Source organism: Bos javanicus, chromosome 8 (genome assembly GCF_032452875.1).
Source record: "Bos javanicus breed banteng chromosome 8, ARS-OSU_banteng_1.0, whole genome shotgun sequence".
Classification (NCBI taxonomy): domain Eukaryota; kingdom Metazoa; phylum Chordata; class Mammalia; order Artiodactyla; family Bovidae; genus Bos; species Bos javanicus.
In genome coordinates, this window is record NC_083875.1 from 46879035 (window position 1) to 46902735 (window position 23701).

The 23701-nt window shown below is 42.3% G+C and overlaps 1 protein-coding gene across 4 annotated transcripts in view; it reads left to right on the plus strand.

Annotated features, from left to right (window-relative positions):
- MAMDC2 (MAM domain containing 2) overlaps positions 1-23701 on the plus strand; it is a 163256-nt gene that overhangs the window by 57723 nt on the left and 81832 nt on the right. For all 4 annotated transcript variants that reach the window (XR_009738049.1, XR_009738050.1, XM_061425523.1 and 1 more), the window contains exons 3-5: positions 10997-11268; positions 13003-13087; positions 16281-16418. Coding sequence is in view for 2 of the 4 variants with exons in the window: in XM_061425523.1 (XP_061281507.1) it covers positions 10997-11268; positions 13003-13087; positions 16281-16418 (495 nt within the window). In the remaining 2 variants the exon portion in view is untranslated. The remainder of the gene's footprint in view (positions 1-10996; positions 11269-13002; positions 13088-16280; positions 16419-23701) is intronic.

Here is a 23701-nt window from a genome sequence, read left to right on the forward strand (position 1 = left end):
CAGGGTTTTGAGGGAAGAGAGACATTTGTGTTTATGACTTGTACAAATAGAGACACCAACAGGAAGTTAGATGCATGGGTCTGGAGGTTAATAAGGGATCCAGTTGGTGAACTAGACTTGGGAATCACTTATATAAAAATTACTCTGGAAGACATAGAGGTGGTGAATCAGGTAGTTTGGAAGCCTGTAACAAAAAACAAAGATAACAGTGGTTACAACTGGGATCTGTTTTTCTCTTTCACAATGAACAGTGCAGAGGTAGGAAGTTAAACCGGTTATAAGACTCCGCAACATGAGTAGTAATCCAGCTCATTCTGAGTTTCTGCCCTGCCCACTACAATGGCTTCCATCCTCAGGGTCGCTTGGTAGGGTGACCAACTCTGTTGGTTTGCCTGGGATTGAAGGGGTTCTCAGGATATGAGACTTTCCATTTGAAAACCAGGAAATTCCCAGGCTACCTGGGGTGAGTTGGTTACCTCTGCACCTCCTGGTTTTGCGATGGCCACTGCCATTCCAGCCCTTTGCACCCACACTTCAGACAGGAAGAAGAAAGAGAGGAGGACAAAAGGGACAGGTCAGCTGTCTGAGCCCCTCTTTAAGAAGTTTTATCAGAAGCCCCACCTGACAACTTTCTCTTACATCTCCTTCTAAAACTGTCATTGGCCACCTCTCCATTCAAGGGTGAATGGCAACAGCAGTGTCGTGGCTGGGCACATTGGCAGCCCCATCATAGAGTATGGTTCTCTAGAGAGGAAGAAGGAGAGAATGAATATTGGGTGGGCAATTAGCAGTTCCTGCCCCAATGAGGAAGACTCCTCAGAGCAGAGAAACCAGACCCAGACCCGGAGAAGTACAAACTCTGAAGATCAGACAAAGCTAGATGATCCCACAGAAAGGACACAAAAGTAGAGGTAGGGGCAGAACTACTTCAGCAGGTGTCAAGGAATTCAGAGGGAGAAAGTGCTTTAAGACCGAGGGAGGGTCCAGAGGTTAATGCTGCCCCAGTGTGATTTTATTAAGGGCCACTTTGAAAAAAGAGCCACAAGCTTCCTGTGGAAATTCCCCACATGTGGGAGAAGTTGCTGAGTAAGTTAAAGGACAAAGTGGGATCCTAACTGCCCCCTCCACTGGCCTTCTCCCATGACCAGCACAGACAGGACTGATAGTGATACAGTGCAGTGGGTCTGTACTGGGCCTCACAGTTTTCTTCAATTTTAATCCAAAGTGACCTCAGTGAAAAAGCCTTGCATGGTCACTATTGCACATCAGGGTTCCTTCCAGCCCCACATGTTAAGTTGCTACAAAAGTTTGAAGTCAAAAAAACATTGCTCTGGCTCCCTTGGTGAGAGGAGCAAATTCTTGTTTATACACGAATACTGGGAAAACTGAAAAGTCAGTTTCCACATCAAGGAATAGGGTTCGCCCTGCCCCAGGCCTGTGTGCTAGGATGTCACTGAAGCCTGTATGTGGCAATTTTATGCTGCTCTTTAAACGCAGGCTTTCCTTTTTCCTTAAGCAAGGTGATATTTGAAATGTTCCCCGACTTGAGAGCCTCTTCACTGCACTATGAAAGGTTTCATTCTGGGAGGGGTTTCTTACTCCTTGGAACCAAAACAGAACTGTAAATGCACTCACTTCTCAATTATTCTCTCCATTGCATTTCAGAAGCAGGTCCTGCCTATAAAGTTGTGCTACCCATCAACCACCCTCAGTATATTGATTTCTGGGGGGATTTAGATTTAAGCTCATACTTCTTAAATCTCATTCATCTCCTTATCCATGGAAGCTAACCAAAATCCAGGGGGTTCATTCAGTTTTATTGAATGAGAATGAGAAATTTCTTGAAACTGTCATTATTAAGGACCTCATATGGCAAAAAAGAAGGAAGAAAAGAAGCCATTCCCATCAAAACATTTACTGAAAGCAGATGTGCCTTGCAAAACTCTGTAGAGAGATTCTTTCTAACCCAGCAGGGAGATTGGGAATCTGGGGGATTTGTTTTATGTTGGACAGCACAGAGCACCCTGGTGTCTGGCACGTAGGGGTCCAAATCCAGCCTGGAAATGGATTACCCATAAGAAGCACATGCAGTGCCTTCTGCTCCATGCAAGTTAGTAAATACTTATTAAGACACTGGGTTGAAATTCTGGACTGTGCCTTGTACTTATAGTTCTCTGATCTGTCAGTATTGCCCTCATTCTGAGTGACTTGAAAACTCTTCATTTCCATGTTGCCGCATTCCCCACTTTCCAGCAGTACTTGCTAGGGTATGGCCTAGGGTTCTCTGAGCCCAAGACTGTGGGGTCTCTGTCCACCATCACTAACCAAAGTATGGACGCAAAAACTTACTCTGTATGCATTAATTCTAACCATTAATTTGTTAACACCCTTTTGGTAGGGGAAAGGGGCCCTACTGCAGATCAAATACAAGGCATACCCTAATTTTAGAAATTTTAGAAAAGTATGTATTTATAACTCTTTCAGATGTGAGGCAATGTGATAGAAAATTGAATCTGCTTGTTGTGTTATCGACAGGAACAGTTGTGTAGAAAAGCCTATCAGTTCAGTTCAGTTCAGTCGCTCGGTTGTGTCTGATTCTTTGCGACCCCATGGACTGCAGTACACCAGGTCTCACAGTCCATCACCAACTACCCGAGCTTGCTCAAACTTATGTCCATTGAGTCGGGGATGTCATCCAACCAACTTATCCTCTGTCATCCCCTTCTTCTCCTGCCTATAGGCTTCCATATAAAAGCATCCACACCTTCAGGATCTCGGAGTAAGGAAAAGGAGGGAAACTTTGCTCTCCTGCCATAGGAAGATTGATACAATTGTAAATAGATAAATTAATAGAGCATACAAGAAAGTATTTGGAAACAGTATGGACCTGAGGTAATCAAGTAGACTTGGGGCCAAACCTTCATTTACTAGCTGTGACCTTGGACTGCTCAATTAGCCTTTGTGAGTATCTGTTTCCTCCCCTGTAAAGTGGTAACTCCCACGTGACAGGATCATTCATCAGGATTAAGAGAGAAGAACCTCTCTTATGTTGAGAACCTAATGCCTACAGCTCAATGAGTATTAGTTCCCTTTGAATCTTTGATTGTTAACAGATGATTTAAGATGAATTCTTGAAAGCTGTCTTCATTTTCATACGATCAAAATTATATTCATAGTGATTTACTAAATAAACTAGAGGATAATAGTAAAATTGGAAACTTCAAACAGAGGATAAGACTATTTTTATGCAGTCATAGAAATTTGCGATTTTTCTTAGAGATTTTCAAAACAAAACATTCTTCTGCCAGAGGTAACCAGTACATTTATAAATTATTATCAATTTGATTGATTAACAACTATTTAATACAGATTTCTACATTTGGTGAATGCTATGACATCTATTTTCTAATAGCACAATCAGCTGTTTTGGGGAACCCCTATGCCCATTGCATTTTCTATACTTTTTAATTTTTGAAAAGTCTTTGATGTGCAAAGAAAGCAAGATTCCTTCAAAATATAAACTGATGGCTTATACATAATTGAGGATGCAATTACTTGGAAGCCTTCTCTTACCATGATAGGAATCGGGTTCTTTGCAAAATACTTTATGAGCATTTGCCAGATGCTTTGCATGTATTATTGTCCAGGCTGCTTTGATCAGCTGGTGGAGTATAAAGATGATTGTCAACAGATAGCATAGTTCGGCAATGGGACAGGACAGACTGGGAGGAGCTGGGACGTAGAAAAAGTTGTGCCCAGAGGAATAGAGCAGGCACTAAGGAGAATGAATACAGATGCATATGGATCTTTGGAATAGTGGGCAGAAACCGATGTCAGAAGGGCAAGACGAAGGGCAGCAGGCAGAGCTAGTAGCAGTTAATATCAAGTAAGTCCAATATGAGATAATGAGATGGGCTAGCCATCAGGAAAATCATGCTGGTCAAACATTTGGAAAAATAAGACCTAACATTTTATTAAACACTTATCACATGCCCTTGGGCACTGTGCTAAGAGCTTTACTTATCTTATATAATCTTTTGTAAAACTCTGCAAAGTCAGTATTTTAGCATCCTCATTTTACCAGTGAAGAAAGTGTCTCAGACAGCAAATGTGACTGGCTGAAAGTGACATGATTTGTAAGTAGTATAATTGGGATTTCAACCAACATCTGGCTGGGGTGATAACCACCAAGTGTTAAGCACTCTGCTTCCACAGACAGGGCCCAGTCCAGATGGGCAGGCAGTAAGGCATTCAGGAAATCTGGCAAGAAGATCCTTGCCTTAGGTCAGGGACTGGACTTCAGCCCTGGGAAGGAAGCTGCCAAAAAGAAGGCAGTGTCCTTGCCTTAGACATGCAAGATGCTGAGAGCTAAACAAATAGAGAAGTAGGCATCATTATCAAACCTGGGTCACCAGAGGTTTCAGCCAGAATCATACTAGGGGTAAATATATTGAATTCTATCAGTACTTCAGATGGTGGTTAAGCCTGGGTGAGAGCAAGGTGGGGCTTAGCTGCGAGGAAGGGAACTGCTGAGGATGGGCAGCCAGAAGAACCCCAGTACTCAAGAGGACAAAGGTATAGATTTCAGCACCAAAAAGTCAATTAAGATGAAGTAAATGAAGATTGTTCTCACATCAGCACTGTGAATGTGCTGCTGGTCTGTTACCTGAATAAATAGCATCTCTGAACCATAATGGAAAAAAGAAGACAATAGAAATTTCTATCTCTGGAACAACTAAAGGACTCCTTCCTGATAATAAGAGAAATAATTAACAATTAACATTACACTTTACAAAGCATTTTTATACATGCCATTTTCATCAGGTTCTCACAACTCTGTAGATATGAAGTCATTTCTCACCTGAGCTTTGTATTCTAATGCTATGCTATGCTAATTCACTTCAGTTGTGTCCGACTCTGTGTGACCCCATAGACGGCAGCCTACCAGGCTCCCCTGTCCCTGGGATTCTCCAGGCAAGAACACTGGAGCGGGTTGCCATTTCCTTCTTCAATGCATGAAAGTGAAAAGTGAAAGTGAAGTCGCTCAGTCGTGTCCAACTCTTAGCGACCCCATGGACTGCAGCCTAGCAGGCTCCTCCGTCCATGGGATTTTCCAGGCAAGAGGACTGGAGTGGGTGCCATTGCCTTCTCCGTTGTATTCTAAAGTAAGCATTAAAAATAAAAATGAAATACCATCAAAATTGCCCTTGAAAATTCCTTAAATTACAGATGGAATGTAGTGTACATGATTTTCTATATATTATTACCATTTTTATGTACAACACAGCTGATTTTCCTTTTTGTGTTGAAATACATAAGTTCCACTTAGTGGCTATTCATATAAAAAACTTATTTCATACAAGTAAGTATGTATTGCAGTGATTGGATTTTTTTTGTTGGTTTGTCTTTTTCTAAGTAGATTGAGTGATTTCTCAAATATTGAATGTCTATGTAATAGGACTTCCCTGTTTATTATTCTCATTTTGTAGACAAAGAAATTGATGATACAGTTAGCATATGCATGATGAAATTTTAAGCCAAAGTTATGCAAATCCTGGGTGGGGTCCACTGTACCATATGATCACCCCACCATGGTCTTTACATCTGAATGACAGCACATTCATTAGCAAAAAGAACTGCAAGGGTTACCAAGAAGTCTCCCATAGTGATTGCCTGGGATTTAGACCCATCACACTGTGCCTTGGCTGTTAGAAGTCATTAATAATACATTGAACTCAAACCATGCAGATATGTCTAGCTTTGGGGCATAACCTCAAAATCAGTTCTTTAGTCTGCCTTCACTGAAACAGAGAAGCCTTTTCTTTTGTTTTCTAATGCCTGCATGTGACTAGAAGACACATTCAGACCCTTGAGGCATATGGAACCTAACCATTTTGGCAAAATAGTTTAATTACTGGTTTTAATTGCCGTCCTACTTTTTAAGAATCTATTTGGAAGTTTATGGCCCTCTTCTGACCCCTTATAAAGATTTTATCATTTCCAATAACTGTCTCATAAATTAGATCAAATTACCTAAGTAGCTGTGTTTGAAAAAGATCCTTCCCTCTCTTCCTATCATCATGTTTTTAACACTGTGGCTACTAAATCTCCCCCAGACCCTTCGCCCCCATGCGTCACAATCAACAGCCCTGTCCACATGTGATTTCTGCCATCCTTTGCCTTTGTCTTACTTGTTTCTCTTCCAATGGTAAAAAGAGTTGGGAAAGGGAGTGGTGTCTGTAGGAATGGTAGAGTAAGGACTTCAGAAAATCCTCTCCCCACAAAAGCGATGGAAGCACTGGCAACAATTGTCAAAAGCAGCTTTTTAAGAACTTGAAATTAACCAAAGACTTGCAATATTTGGGAGCATTTATTCAAGAAAAACAACTGAATATCAGCAAGGACACTGAAACTCGTGTGTATTTTAACTTACTCTATTCCTATCCTGATCTTTAGATGCACGTGGAAATGCAAGGGACCCAGAATACTCAGAACAGTCTGGAAAAAGAAGAATAAAGTCAGAAGGCTCACACTGCTCAGTTTCAAAACTACCACAAAGCTATAGTAAGCGAGACTATGTGGTAGAGCAGAAGGATAGACGTAATCCATATGTAATAGAATTGAGAGCTCAGAAATAAACCTCTACATCTATGCTCAATTGATTTTCAGCACAAATGCCAAGACAATTCGATGAGCAAAAATCAACTCAAAATAGATCAAAGACCTGAAGAGCTAAAAGTATAAAACTCTTAGAAGAAAACAGAGTTGTAAACTTTCATGACCTTAAATTAGACAATGTCTTCCTAGTCATGACACCAAAAGCACACACAAAGGAAAAATAAGAAAAACTGGACTTCATCAAAATGAAAAAGTGTGTACTTCAAAGAATACCATTAAGAATGCGAAATGAAAAACTATGAATGGGAAAAAATATTTACCGTATTTTTACCAAATATTTACCATATTTTAAAATATTTACCATATCACCACATATAAGTGATAGCATATGGTATTTGTCTTTCTCTTTCTGACTTACTTCACTTAGTATGATCATGGCTAGTTATATCCATGTTGCTGCAAATGGCATTATTTCATTCTTTTTATGGCTGAGTAATTATTTCCATTGTATATATGTACCACACCTTTTTTATCCATTCATCTGCTGATGGACATTTAGGTTAATTCCATGTCTTGGCTATTGTGAATAGTGCTGCTATGAATATAAGAGCACATGTATCTTTTTGAATTACAGTTTTGTCTAGATATATGACCTGGAGTGCAATTGCTGGATCATATTGGTAATTCTGTTTTTGGTTTTTTTGAGGACTCTTCATGCTGTTTTCCATAGTGGCTGCACCAGCTTCCATTCCCACCAGCAGTGTAGGAACATTCCATTTCCTCCACACCCTCTCCAGCATTAGCTATTTGTAGACATTTTAATAATGTCTCTCATTGGTGTGAGGTGGTACCTCATTGGAGTTTTGATTTTCACTTCTCTAATAATTAGTGATGTTGAGCGCCTGTTCACGTGCCTATTGGCTGTCTATATGTCTTCTTTGGAGAAATGTCTATTTAGGTCTTCTGCCCATTTTTCGATTGGGTTGTTTGTTGTTGTTGTTGAGTTGTATGAGTTGTTTGTATATTTTGGAAATTAAGCCCTTGTTCCAGTGCATTGTTTGCAAATACTTTCTCTCATTCTATAGGTTATCTTTTTGTTTATCATTTCCTTTGCTGTGCAAAAGCTTGTAAGTTTGATTAGGCCCCATCTGTTTATTGAAAAGATTGTTTTTAATAAAGTAAGAAACTCACCAAAACCATTATCAGTTTGTTCTAGAATGGCAGTTTTATTAGTGGCAGTCCAGGGAAGGGCACCATCCTGATATCAGTATCTTCCTCATTCTTTCTTAATTTTCTAAAATGTCTTCATAATGTGCCACATTCCTTCTGGTTCAACTTAGCTCTAATATGACAGCAAGATATGATATGACCCCAAGCAGGGATGTTCCAGCTTAGATCCCAAATCAGATTGATTGGTAGTAGTTATATGGAACACTATATTTAAAAGGATTCTGAGGCTACATCCAAGCTAGGCATACAATTAATTAAGAAAATCTGACTTGAGATTGACAGTCGTAGTGGAGGTAGTTAGCAATTGGGCTAGTTATTTGATCTAGGAAAATGCACTATTCTACTGAGTGGCTGCAAAATCACTTGGGTGGATAAATCTTTGGATGGATTGTAATACAGCTAATTGACATATCCACACAGCATGACCTAAGAGTGATTTTGAAGTCTGTAATTTACATGTAAAATCCTATAATTTAAATAGCTATTATTTATGGTCAAGATGTCAAAATCACTCAATAAATAGCATTAGCTTTCTTGTAATATCAAGGTGTTTAAAATAATACATTTTATATACTGTGTGCTTTCAAAGGTTTTTAACAGAGGAGTATTAGTGTATGCTTATAATAAAATCTGACATGATAAAAGGTTATATCGAGAAAGATTTTTTATGGCATTCACTGAAAAGTCAAGACAGTCACCAGTAGATGTACTCATTCCGCGTCCTATAATACACATTTACATATGTCTGATTTTTACCTCCAAGTAAAACTGTTTCCTCCCTCCTTTGCATGCTTTCTTTGATAGATTAGCAGTGTCCTGAGAGTGAGTCCTATTTCTCTGCCCGATATGTAAATCAGCGGTTCTTTTGTTGTGATCCCCAGACCAGCAGCATCAGCACTCTCTGGAACTTTTCAGAAATGTGGTCTGTTAGAAGTGCAGCATCACCCCAGACCTACTTGGATTGGAAACTCAAGGAGTGGGTCCAGCAACCTGGGTTTGAACAAGCCCTCCAAGTGACTTAGCTCAAGTTTGAGAGCCCCTGCTGTGAGTTGTTTCCCTTCTAGAAGGGGAAAGGCAGGAGGGAGAGAAGTTGGGCAAGTATCCAGGGAGAAGTGGGCCTTGTTCGGCAGCCAAGTTGGCAGGCGATGTAAAGAGTCATAGGACACAGCACGGACTTTCTTTGTTTCTTTCCTCTTTTATACCCCGTGTTTCAATTCTCTGCTTCCTCGGGAAAGGTTTGAAGTGCTCTCAGGAGCCCCCTCAATTCCCATCCCTGCCCTCCCCCACCACGAGTCTTCCCTTATGGCAGTGGCAGAGTAGGACACGGAGGGTGTGTTTATACATTCCTTCATGTCACAATGAAGCAACAGTACAAAGCCCAGCTTAGTTAGTGCTTCAAAACCCAACAGGCCCCACAGCTAGTAAATACATATGAAGCACTTAGAGCAGCACCTGGTTCATAATGAGTGTTTGCTGTATGTAGGAGGTAGGGGTATTGCTGGTGATTACTGCAAGGACCAGATTTATTCACAGAGAGTGCCTGGGTTGGCATCCAGAAGCAGTTGCTATTTGCACCTAGTGGGTGGTTGCTATGTTGAGAAGACTGCCAGCTGGAGATAGATCTTGATCTTGAAAGCTGTTGCAGGCAAGTGAGGCTCCTTGAAGATAATGCCCTAACTGTGTCCTGATTGTGAGGATGGCCGTCCACTGAGCTACCACTAGCCTGTCCACACTCACCACAGGATGAGGGCTGGGATCAGGTTTGGGGAAGCAAGTGTGGGAGAAGGGGCTGAAGAACATCACGAAAAGCAAAGAGGCCTTTTAGGGCCTTTCTAGTAAGAATTTAGTGTTGGGGAGTCCCAAATGCAAGGGGTGAGGTGGGTGGTCACATATACAAGACTGCATGTTAGATGCTGGCCATGAACAAACATGACCCTCTGAACAAACATGAGGGTACAGGTTAGAAGGGCAGAGGGTCCTCAAGACCCACCAGCAGATCAGATCATTGCTACAGGAAGCCAATGGCCAGAGTTAGATTTGGAAAGCTCAAGTGAGAGTTCTTGGTTCCAACCTCCTTTTTTGGTCATAGAAATGCTATTTTACATCCTAGTGTAGCCAGTGGAGCCCTTGACAATATCAGGAGAATGAGTAGAGAGGGAGCAGGGGGGAGGAGTGAAGAGAGGGAAAGGAGAAGAGGAGGGGTGAAGGGGATGGGAGGGACAGGAAGGAGAAGACAGATGGAAGGGGGCAAGGGGGCGGGGGTGGAGATAATCAGTGCTTCTGCTGATTTCCAAGGCTTGTCCTACATGTTTTACATGTGCTTTCTCATTTAGCTATCAGAACTAGGAGATTCAATTAAGGAAGAGTCTAGAGGAGGAGAAAAGTGAAAGTTTCAGTCACTCAGTTGTGACCCCATGGACTATAGCTCACCAGGTTCCTCTGTCCAAGGAGTTCTCCAGGCCAGAATACTGGAATGGGTAGCGATTCCCTTTTGCAAGGGATCTTCCTGACCCAGAGAAGGAGAGTTCTATACTAATTGAAAATTAGCTTGTGATAAATTTTTTTCTGCTTGGGCCCCAAGTTTGAAGTAACCAAATCCATTGAATATAATGAGGCACGTTAGATACAGATTAAATCATTAGGTACGAGGGGATCGATGGAAGGGGAGGGAACCCACCAAGGTATTCTGACTCCAGTAGAGGAATACTGCTCCTCCAGATTCAGAAGCTCCTTAGCCTGGCTTCTCAAACTCATATGCCTGTGGGGGCCAGGGAGATGAAAGCGGTGTGCTAGATATGGGCCTGTTACAAGGTGATGGGAGGTACTAGCAAGCACCAGATATTTGGCTTCAAGGTCAGGAGGTGATAGGGAAAGTGGGGATAATGGCAAACAGAGCCCACAGGCCAGCTCTAACGAGGCAGCACTGCTGAGCTCTGGGCTGCTGCTGTTGTGTGAAAGTAGCCTCCGTGTCACCAGACCTTCTAATTTCTCACCAGAAGCAGAGACCCAGTGTTCAGGCAACGTTTAGTGGGCCCACCTAATGCATGTGCTGGCTGTGTCTGCCTCAGGTTTACTGGACTGCAGTTGTGCATTTTCCTGAGTCACAAGCAGAAGATTGATTTCTTCCCTGGGTCCCCTTCTCTTCTAGGCCATTATATTTATGTGGACACCTCCTTTGCCAAGCAAGGGGAGAAAGCCGTGCTGCTGAGTCCTGATCTGCAGGCTGAAGAATGGAGCTGCCTCCGATTGGTCTACCAGATAGCCACATCTTCAGGGTCACCATCAGATCCCAGCCGGCTGAACCTCTACATGAGATTTGAAGATGAAAGCTTCGATCGTTTGTTTTGGTCAGCCAAGGAGCCTTCAGACAGCTGGCTCATAGCCAGCTTGGATTTGCAAAATAGTTCCCAAAAATTCAAGGTAGAAAAAATGTAGATGCAGGCTTAGTGTTTGACGTTATACTATTCTGAGGTCTTATGAAAACTTCTGCCATTCATTGCAGTTCGTTATCTCCTGTGTTAGGATGTGGCATTTTGAAGGAGCTGCATCACAGAAAAACATTAGTAGTGGAAATTAATATTGTTTATTCTTTAGAAGAGTTTCTTCCCAGATTTGTTTTCTGTCTATTTAAATGGGATTTGTGTAAGAATCTAAATAGGGCTTAAACCAACCTCTTCAATGAATATTTATTTTCCAATGGGCTTTAGGGAGTATTCTCATTTCTTATAATTTTGTTTCATTCTCCTAAGTTGTGTGTTTATGTTTGTGTTGTCTTCCTAATGCTTCCTTTGCTATAATTTTTAACAAAACAGTAACTATGATTTAAAAAAATGAAAATACATTGAAAGAGGAAAGATATTTAAAGGACATGTTCTGATTTCAAAGATGAAAGTTGTTCCATCAAAAGTGTTGGGAAAGTAAGGTAGAGAATGTAACAGAAAGTTGGATGTAGATTGGAGCAGGAAGGAGGATGAAGCTTGGACTCAGTTGGCCATGAAGTATGATATTTAGTGAGAACTTGTCATGGGAGACAAAGCGGAGGCTTCCAGAAAACTTTCTCCATTTCTAATCCCCTTTTCAATTCCTTATCCCAAATCTCTTCTTCCTCAACAAGCTTTGGAATACAGTACTCTACATTTCATATCTGCATATAGTCCTCCCATCAGACAGCAGGGTGGATTGAGGGAAGAAGCACTGGAGGTCTGAGTTCCCTATTATAAAGTGTCTCCCCAACAGTATATCACACCTGATATCTACCAGAATAGCTGCAAAATACTGGACTAAAATCACATAAGGAAAGGCAAATATTTTCAGAAGGAAGACCCAAGGTAAACAGTGCTTGAAATCAGCCACATAAATTGTTATGCTTCTCCCTATTCTTTGGGGCTTCCCTGGTGACTCAGATGATAAAGAATCCACCTGCAATGCAGGAGACCTGGGTTTGATCCCTGGGTTGGGAACATCCCTGGGAGGAGAGCACGGCAACCCACTCTAGTATGTTTGCCTGGAGAATCCCATAGACAGAGGAGCCTGGTGTGCTATAGTCAATAGGGTTGCACAGAGTCGGATACTACTGAAGCAAAAAAATCTCTATTCTTTGTGTAAAATTATCAAATTTTCATCAATATAGAAACTACAAGTTGAACTGAGTTTTGAGCCTCTTCCATTCATGCAAAGATCCGCCCCACCACTGATCAAATTGCCATACCTGCCTCCTCTTCCAAGGGATTTTTTTCCCCCTCTGAGGACTCTGCCTTCAGTTCCTAGCCATGCTTAGAAAGGACTTGCCCAGGGACCTAAGTCTCCTTTCCATCTGCAGCCAACTGGTGTCACCACAGGTGCGGGAGAAGGTGGTGGCTGGGGTTCCAGTGGAAGGCAACTGACTGGAAGACAACTGAGCTCTTACTGGATACCTTGCTCACCTCAAAGTTCTGAGAATATGTGTGTGAGTTGGTGTACACACATGCACACGCACACACTTGCCTTCTTTCAGTAAAGTCCATCATGGGATTAGTATCCAACAGCAACGAACTGAGACAAACAATCTCATTTTGCCTTGAATTGCTGAAGAGCTTCTGACTAGTAGATGAAATACTAAAAATGGACACATGGTGTTTTAAAGTCTAACTCCCTTCTACCTCATGTGTTGTGCAGATTTTAATAGAAGGTGTGCTAGGACATGGAAATACATCCAGCATCGCACTCTTTGAAATCAAGATGACAACCGGCTACTGTATTGGTAAGTGGGTTTCCTTCTCATTGTATCAGAACATGCATCTTTTTCTAAAATCTCCTGTTGCCAGAAGTAAATGAATCAATCGTAAAGGCAGAGTATTTTACAAACTACATTCTGTAGTGCATTTTGAATTTTGCATCATTTGAATGCTTTATGATGTTCCTCTGTCTTTAGCAGAGGAAGGCTCATTAAGAGTTTGCCTGGACTGACTGGGTTGATGAAAGAAAAGTAGGTGAAGCGGCTGTAACCTGAGTTGCTGCCTTAAACTCAACATATTCCATATTCCAATAAACATAATTTCCAGTTGGCTGTAAATTCAGCTTTTTGTAACATTTGCCAGAAAGGCAGCAGCCTATTTACCTCCACATTACCTCCTTTCCTCACTCTCCTCCATTCCTCTCTTACACATCACTGCTCTGTCTTTACAATCACAGTTGTCACTTAGATTCCACTTGAGCAGGGTTGTGAGGTGCTTCCTATATGCCAGCTTCTTGGGGGGCATCAAGAGCAGACATTCTCTATGCTTGAGGTCTCTCGCCTTCCATTGTCTCCTACTGAAGCTGTCTCTATAAATGATCAGTTCTGAAGGTGAAGGACATGCCATGCTGTGCAGGCGAGAGGGGTGGGGAGGAAACCAGACAGGACTGAATCCAGGAGATGCATTTGAGCTGTTGTTTCAAGAAGGGGAAGTTTAGGAATTCAGTCGGTGAAGGAGTAGGGCAGGAAGGAAAGCATTCATTCTGGGCAGACCCCACTGCAGGGCCAGTGCAGTGCGTGTCCAGGCAAAGGCCAGGGGCTGGGTAGTGTTTGAAGTGAGAGTCAGGAGTGCTGAGGGAGGCTGTTACGAAAGAGTCTGGATCCCAGCTGTGGAGCCTGGGTTCCTGGATTATGTGGCTGGGAGGCACCAGAAGTCACTCAGTGGGGAGGGGCCTGCAGCTGGGCTTTCAGATGCTGCCTCTGGCTGCCACGTGGAAAATAAGCTGGAAACAAGGAAAGTATATGATAGGAAAACCCTTTGGAAGTGCTTGCGACCTCCAAGAGGGGAATATAGGAGTCTAAAATTGGGGTCGGCAGTGGAATGGGATAAAGGTGGTAGGTTTGAGAGATTTTTTCCAGCGCTGACAATACTGGAGGCTGAATGGCTATGGAAAGGAAGAGATAAGAGTCAAGGGCAATTCTGGACAAAAAGGAGCCTTTAATAATTCCTTGAGTCTTTCTTCTCTGTTTTGACCTGCTAGTCGATGATGGTAATGCAAGTGAAAGACAGCAGACCTACATTGTTACCACTTCATGAAGACACAGTGAGCTAAAACTGTATCTTCTTTCTTTAGTCCTCCATGTAGCTCTTTAGTGGCAGCTGCCTGGGGCTTGAACACCCTCACAGGCTAGTCAGACACACCTGGTGGAGCACCACCTGCTGGCTCAGTCAATGCAGTGCGCCCCGCAGCCTCCGTTTCATTACCTGCAAAATGGGGATTCAAATATTTCCCTCATAGGAAAGGACTGTTGTGGAGACCAGTAAGATCATGGATATGAAGGGGATGGTCACCGTGCTTGGCAGTCAAAACTGTTAATTTCCTTTCTTCAGATCACTTGATGGCTTCTGTTTTTTAAAAAAAAAAAAAACACAAAAGGAGCCCTGATATTTTATCTTGTTGAACTGTATGATCTTACTCTCTCCTCATCTTTCTTTCTGTACACTCCTTTTGCCTCTCTTGTTTCCTCATCTGTAAAGTGAGGTTAATAATAGTACATACCTTGTGGGGTTGTTTTGAGGATTAGATAATTTAATTCACATAAAGTACTCAGATTAGTGCCTGGTGCATTGAAGAATATTTTGCTTTTTTCTTTTACTCTGCAGCAGCCTTTGGCACTGACTGTTGGGCATAGGTTAGTGGCTCCTGTAGTAGAAAAGTTGAAAATGAAAATCTTAAAAATGTTGAGTGCTTGCTAATGCAAAAGCACACTGATAACTGTATCAGTCAGGACCCTGGCAAGAAAGTGGAAACAGATTACACTCAACCTTAGTAATTTGAGGAAAACTCACCAAAGGGACTACAAAGGTGTGGGCGGGTGAAGGAAGCCTGTCAAAATGCAGTAATCCAAGACTAGTCAGAGTGATGACTCATGAACCATCAGCATTGGAGGTCTGAAGGGGCAAGAGAGGAGGGTTTACCAGAACATAGAGCTGTGTGGTCCCTCGGTAGAGGGGCACAGCCAACTCATGGCATCCTGGCAGAAAGGGAACTGCAGGAATAAACAACCCCAACCTTTGTTCTCCTCTTATCTTCCATTGGTTGAATCCATTTTAGAAGCCAACAGGCAAGGAAGCCCATACAGGTCCATACACATCAACCTCTGGAGGATGGAGCAGGGTGGAAGAAAGGTGGATGGGTCTGGAGGAGCCAATAGGAGATGACCAGCACAATCACAACTTCGTATTTTTAACTGTTGTTTATGGGGGTCAACAGAGGAATAGCCTTGTGAGTTTCTTGCTCCCCCAAAGGAGTCTGTTGACTGGGAACAATTTATCTGTGCGAGCATCTCAATGCTACTAAAAAGGGGAGAGAGGGTCTCTTTGTCTTCTCTTGTTTTCTCTACTCAGTAGCTGCCAAAGGGCCCAGTGCCTAAGATATTCCTGTCTCGACTATTCTAAGATCTTATTTATAAGAAAAGCAGAGAACTCTAGCATTATAGGAAACATGCGCCTTAGCCCTCATCTTAGTACCTTGTCTACCATCAAGAGAGAAGGGAATGAAAGAATGGGTTCCCAGAAAGGTGGTGGATAAAATTTCTGGAGCTAAAAGTGTAGCTCTAAATAGTGCTTTGACACAGAATTGGCTGATCTACCAAGCACTAACCACGTGCCTGGCACTGTGCTGGCAGCTGTCCACCCTTATCACAGCCCTGCGTGGTGGGAGTATCTCCCCATTTTGCATAGGAAGACATGGAGACTAGGAGAGGTCACATTCCAGCCACATGGGCCACAATCCAAAGAAGCAATGATGAATTATAATCTCTGTTCATTACAGGATCTCTCCTCTTGATTGACTTTGTCCAGGGCTCATGGTACAAAGGCCCCGGTGGTAGAAGGGAGTGTGAAACATACCGGAGTAAGAGCAAACTGCAGTGAGTCTGGGCAGCTGCAGGCACAACTACATCTCCATCAAGTCTGTTTTTATTTCTCTTCTGCCAGAATGTGACTTTGAAGAAAACCATCTCTGTGGCTTTGTGAACCACTGGAACCCCAACGTGAACTGGTTTGTTGGAGGAGGAAATACTCGGAACTCCAACTCTAGTCTCCCGCAGGATCACACCTTAAAGAGTGAACTGGGTGAGCTGGGGACACCTTTTTCCAGGATAACTGTGTTTGCCATCTCCCCACTATATTGACCTACCCATGGCTCTGTCAACAGAAAAGGAGGCAGTGAGAGGAGGGTGAGTAGGCACTGAGAGACCTGGCAGGAGAGTAGGGAAGAGTAAGCCTTGAGACAGAGACAAACTGCAGACACGATCGCTGTAACCGAGAATGCCACCCAGTTCAAGGCTCTTCTTGCCCTGTGACTGGGCTTTGCTATTTTCACATTTCCATACTACGCTTTATTTTCTTTTCTGTTTATCGTTCAGCATTTCTAAGGACAAGGCTGGAATAACCCTAGGTTACTTTTCACTAAAAATAGATTGAATGATGCGAAGCAGACAGTAAGAACTTCTCTCTTGGCAGGGAGGTGAGCCAGTACTGATGATCAGTCCTGAAATGTGGTGAGCAACAGGGCCCCCTAGTGGCCAAGTGAGCTGGTTCTCTGCAGGGAAAATGGAGAGGAGAGGGTATCAGTGATCAACGGGCTTGGGGGAGAAAGACCCTACACAGGGAGACCTGGCAAGGGCCTGCTTCCTTGTGGATTATGGCAGCTCTCACCTGGACCTTGGTGGCTTCATGAAAACCTAGGTCTCCTCACGGTTGCAACACATTCCTTTTGTCAACTCCAAGTTCTTGTTGACCAGAGAGAAGGTTCTGGTGACTAGCTTTCCATCAGGGACAGAATAGGAATGTTGATTCTGCTACAAACAGTACCATTTCCCCTTTTAATGCTTTGCCATGTGGATATTTAGGTGATCTGCTCAGTGACAATAAATAGCTGATGATGACACTGTGTCCCCTTGAGCTGCCTGAACACATGGCAACTGTTTATGGCAACTTTACATCATTTCTCATTCACTGTAGTTCCTCTTCATGTGAATATTTTTAACCACGTCTCCAACTTTTCTAAGTGTCCATCTTGTTACTTATCTTGGCCTTGGACAGTCTTCATCCTGTCCTTACTGTTCTCTTTGCTCTTAGGTGTTGCACAAAAGTTTCAGGTTTCCAAATGTATATACATATTTTGGTCCCAGACACACACAACCCCTCTCTACTTGTGGCCATTGTAGGAGCCACACCTATAATGAGTGTTATGTATACAGTGAATGATCAGCTGTTATGACAGATTAATTCAGGAATCTGCATGAGTATTTTAAATGACAATAGGGTTATCTCAAAATAATAAAATGTTACTAGAGATCTCTTCAAGAAAATTAGACATACCAAGGGAACATTTCATGCAAAGATGGGCTCGATAAAGGACCAAAATGGTATGGACCTAACAGAAGCAGAAGATATTAAGAAGAGGTGGCAAGAATACACAGAAGAACTGTACAAAAAGATCTTCACAACCCAAATAATCACGATGGTGTGATCACTCACCTAGAGCCAGATATCCTGGAATGTGAAGTCAAGGGGGCCTTAGAAAGCATCACTACAAACAAAGCTAGTGGAGGTGATGGAATTTCAGTTGAGCTATTCCAAATCCTGAAAGATATGCTGTGAAAGTACTGCACTCAATATGCCAGAAAATTTAGAAAACCCAACAGTGGCCACAGGACTGGAAAAGGTCAGTTTTCATTCCAATCCCAAAGAAAGGCAATGCCAAAGAATTCTCAAACTACCGCACAATTGCATTCATCTCACACGCTAGCAAAGTAATGTTCAAAATTCTCCGAGCCAGGCTTCAGCAATATGTGAACCATGAACTTCCAGATGTTCAAGCTGGTTTTAGAAAAGGCAGAGGAACCAGAGGTCAAATTGCCAACATCCACTGGATCATCGAAAAAGCAAGGGAGTTCCAGAAAAAACATCTATTTCTGCTTTATTGACTATGCCAAAGCCTTTGACTATGTGGATCACAATAAACTGTGGAAAATTCTGAAAGAGATGGGAATACCAGACCACCTGACCTGCCTCTTGAGAAATTTGTATGCAGGTCAGGAAGCAACAGTTAGAACTGGACATGAAACAACAGACTGGTTCCAAATAGGAAAAGGAGTACATCAAGGCTGTATATTGTCACCCTGCTTATTTAACTTCTATGCAGAGTACATCATGAGAAACGCTGGGCTGGAAGAAGCACAAGCTGGAATCAAGATTGCCCGGAGAAATATCAATAACCTCAGATATGCAGATGACACCACCCTTATGGCAGAAAGTGAAGAGGAGCTGAAAAGCCTCTTGATGAAGGTGAAAGAGGAGAATGAAATAGTTGGCTTAAAACTCAACATTCAGAAAATGAAGATCATGGCGTCTGGTCCCATCACTTCTTGGGAAATAGATGGGGAAACAGTGGAAACAGTGTCAGACTTTATTTTTGGGGGCTCCAAAATCACTGCAGATGGTGATTGCAGCCATGAAATTAAAGGACGCTTACTCCTTGGGAGAAAAGTTATGACCAACCTAGATAGCATATTCAAAAGCAGAGATTACTTTGCCAACAAAGGTCCATCTAGTCAAGGCTATGGTTTTTCCAGTGGTCATGTATGGATGTGAGAGTTGGACTGTGAAGAAAGCTGAGCACCGAAGAATTGATGCTTTTGAACTGTGGTGTTGGAGAAGACTCTTGAGAGTCCCTTGGACTGCAAGGAGATGCAACCAGTCCATTCTGAAGGAGATCAGCCCTGGGATTTCTTTGGAAGAAATTACGCTAAAGCTGAAACTCCAATACTTTGGCCACCTCATGCAAAGAGTTGACTCATTGGAAAAGACTCTGATACTAGGAGGGATTGGGGGCAGGAGGAGAAAGGGACGACAGAGGATGAGATGGATGGATGGCATCACCGACTTGATGGACGTGAGTCTGAGTGAACTCTGGGAGCTGGTGATGGACAGGGAGGCCTGGCGTGCTGCGATTCATGGGGTCACAAAGAGTCAGACACGACTGAGCGACTGAACTGAACTTAACCTCTTGAAACCTTTGTTTAAATGAATAAAACAACGAACACTGTCTTGGGGTTTCAAAAAGAAAAGCCAGATGACATTTCTTAATTTATGGAAGTAGGTCCAGTACTCTTGCCTGGAAAATCCCATGGACGGAGGAGCCTGCTAGGCTGCAGTCCATGGGGCCGCTATGAGTTGGACACAACTGAGCAACCTCACTTTCACTTTTCACTTACATACATTGGAGAAGGAAATGGCAACCCACTCCAGTGTTCTTGCCTGGAGAATCCCAGGGACAGGGGAGCCTGGTGGGCTGCCGTCTCTGGGGTTGCACAGAGTCGGACACGACTGAAGCGACTTAGCAGCAGCAGTAGCAGCAGGCTGATTTTGAGATTGTTTTCTGCCATCTTTTAAAATTCTAGTGCGAGGAATAGAGAGAATCTTGAAAGACTAGTGCATTAAAATTGTAATAATCCTTGGTGTCATTACCACAGAAATACAACCTTTGGTGTTAGAGAACTTTTCACAAACCACTAAAAAAGTAGTTCTAAAGTCAGATCCTCTGGGTAACCAATGTCATAATCTAATCATTATTTGTTCAGTGCATAATTTTTCATTCTTAATGATGGCAAGGACCAGCTGTCTGGGAGAACACATATTCTTGGGAGAGGCAGCAGACCTATGGACTAGTGTCAAATCACCCCTTTGACTATGTTGTGTGTGTGTGTGTGTATGTGTGTGTTAGTCACTCAGTCGTGTCCAACTCTTTGCAACCCCGTGGACTGTAGCCCGCCAGGCTCCTCTGTCCATGAAATTCTCCAGGCAAGAATACTGGAGTGGGTTGCCATATCCTCCTCGAGGGGATCTTCCTGACCCAGGGATCAAACCCATATCTCCTGCATTGCAGGTAGATTCTTTACCATCTAAGATACCTGGGAAGCCTATGTTAATTGCATGTAACCCATTGTTTGCAAAACACATCACCCCTAGTTCTTCCTCTCTCTCATTTGTGACCACAGAACATTCCAACCATGTTTGTTTCAACAAGGGATAAAGAGGAGGACCAGGCCAGGAGTCAGAATGCTTGTGCTCCAGACCCAGTTATAAGAGTGCTGTATTACTTTAGGTGATTTGCAGATATTTGATCCTGTCTAGAATTTCTATAAGGTATTTGGTCTATTCCATTAGGTCCTTGAAATTTGGTCCCTTCCAAAACACCTGTGAGCATTATTTGGTCTGTGTCAAATGGTTTTAGACAGGACCAAATATCAAGGACCTTTGTGCACAGACTAAATGTCGTAGGGACATTTCAGACAGGACCAAATGTCCTTCAGTGCTTTGGGTAGTCCCTTAATTTCTGAGGGTCTCCATCAGTCTGTTTGAAAATGAGGAATTTGAGTTCAATGATCCGTAAGATGCCTTTGAGTTCTAATATTTTACTCTTTTTTCTTTACCTAATGCTATACATCAAAATCTCCAAATTCACTATCCACTGAGATATATTTCAAAAATGCTCTGGATAAAAACAAAAATAAACAAATGGGACCTAATTAAATTTTAAAGCTTTTGCACTGCAAAGAAAACTATAAACAAATGAAAAGACAACACACAGAATGGGGAACATTATTCGCAGATGAAGCAACCAACAAAGGATTAATCTCTAAAATATGCAAACAGCTCATGCAGTTCAATATCATAAAAGCAAATAACCCAATCAAAAAATAAGCAGAATATCTAAATAGACATTTCTCCAAAGAAGATATAAAGATGGCCAAGAGGCACATGAAAAGATGCTCAACATTACTACTCAGCTCAGTTCAGTCACTCAGTCATGTCCCACTCTTTGGACTCCATGGACTGCAGCAAGCCAGGTTTCTCTGTCCATCACCAACTCCCGGAGCTTGCTCAAATTCATGTCCATCGAGTTGGAGATGCCATCCAACTATCTCATCTTCTGTCATCCCTTTCTCCTCCCCTCCTCTATCTTTCCCAGCATCGGGGTCTTTTCCAATGAGTCGGTTCTTCACAGCAGGTGGCCAAAGTATTGGAGCTTCAGCTTCAGCATCAGTTCTTTCAGTGAATATGCAGGATTAATTTCCTTTAGGATTGACTGGTTTGATCTCCTTGCAGTCCAAGGGACTCTCATGAGTCTTCACCAACACCACAGTTTAAAAACATCAATTCTTCAGTGCTCAGCTTTCTTTATGGTCCTACTCTCACATCTGTACATGACTACTGGATAAACCATAGCTTCGACTATATGTACCTTTGTCAGCAAAGTAATGTCTCTGCTTTTTAATATGCTGACTAGGTTGGTCATAGCTTTACGTCCAAGGAGCAAGCGTCTTTTTAATTTCATGGCTGCTGTCACCATCTGCAGTGATTTTGGAGCCCAAGAAAATAAAGTCTGTCACTGTTTCCATTGTTTCCCCATCTACTTGCCATGAAGTGATGGGACTGGATGCCACGATCTTCATTTTTTGAATGTTGAGTTTTAAGCCAGCTTTTTCAGTCTCCTCTTTTACTTTCATCAAGAGGCTCTTTAGTTCCTCTTTGCTTTCTGCCATAATGGTGGTGTCATCTGCATAGCTGAGGTTATTAATATTTCTCCCCACAATCTTGATTCCAGTTTGTGCTTCATCTATCCCAGCATTTCTAATGATGCATATAATTTAAATAAGCAGAGTGACAATGTACAGCCTTGACATACTCCTTTCCCATTTTGGAACCAATCTCTTTCTAACTGTTGCTTCTTGACCTGCATACAGGTTTCTCAGGAGGCAAGTCAGGTGGTCTGGTATTCCCACTCTTTAAGAATTTTCCACAATTTGTTTGGAGCCATACAGTCAAAGGCTTTAACGTAGTCATTGAAGCAGAAGTAGATACTATTGTGGAATTCTCTTGCCTTTTTTATGATACAAAGGCAAATGTTGGCAATTTGATTTCTGGTTTCTCTGCCTTTTCTAAATCCATCTTGAATGTCTGGAAGTTCTCGGTTCACGTACTATTGAAACCTACCTTGGAGAATTTTGAGCATTACTTTACTAGCATGTGAGATGAGTCCAATTATGCAGTAGTTTGAACATTCTTTGGCATTGCCTTTCTTCAGAATTGGAATGAAAACTGAAGTCCTGTGGCCACTGCTGAGTTTTCCAAATTTGCTGGCATATTGAGTGCAGCACTTTCACAGCATCACCTTTCAGGATTTGAAATAGCTCAGCTGGAATTCCAGCATCTCCCCTAGCTTTGTTGGTAGTGATTCTTCCTACAGCCCACTTGACTTTGCAGTCCAGGATGTCTGGCTCTAGGTGAGTGATCACACCCATCATGGTTATCTGGGTCATTAAGATCTTTTTTGTACAGTTCTTCTGTGTGTTCTCGCCACCTCTTAATATCTTCTGCTTATGTTAGGTCCATATCATTTCTGTCCTTTATTGTGCCCATCTTTGCATTAAATGTTCCCTTGCTATCTCTAATTTTCTTGAAGAGATCTCTAGTGTTTCCCATTCTATTGTTTTCCTCTATTTCTTTGCACTGATGACTGAGGAAGGCTTTCTTATCTCTCCTTGCTATTCTTTGGAACTCTGCATTCAGATGGATATATCTTTCCTTTTCTCCCTTGCTGTGCATTTCTCTTCTTTTCTCAGCTGTTTGTAAGGCCCCCTCAGACAACCATTTTGCCTTTTTGCATTTCTTTTTCTTGGGGGATGGTTTTGATCACCGCCTCCTGTACAGTGTCACAAACCTCCATCCATAATTCTTCAGGCACTCTATCAGATCTAATCCCTTGAATCTATTTGTCACTTGTACTATATAATCATAAGAAGTTTGATTTAGATCATACCTGAATAGATTAGTGGTTTTCCCTACTTTCTTCAATTTAAGTCTGAATTTTGCAATAAGTTCATGATCTAAGCCACAGTCAGCTCCTGGTCTTGTTTTTGCCGACTGTATAGAGCTTCTCTATCTTTGGCTGCAAAGAATATAATCAATCTGATTTCGGTATTGACCATCTGGTGATGGCCACGTGTAGCGTCATCTCTTGTGTTGTTAGAAGAGGGTGTTTGCTATGACCATTGCATTCTCTTGACAAAACTCTTCATTTTGTACTCCCAGGCCAAACTTGCTTGTTACTCCAGGTATCTCTTGACTTCCTACTTTTGCATTCCAGTCCCCTATAATGAAAAGGACATTGTTTTTTGGTATTAGTTCTAAAAGGTCTTGTAGGTCTTCATAGAACCATTCAACTTCAGCTTCTTCAGCAATTGTGGTTGGGGCAAAGACTTGGATTACTGTGATATTGAATGGTGTGCTTTGGAAATGAACAGAGATCATTCTGTCATTTTTGAGATTGCACCCAAGTGTTGCAT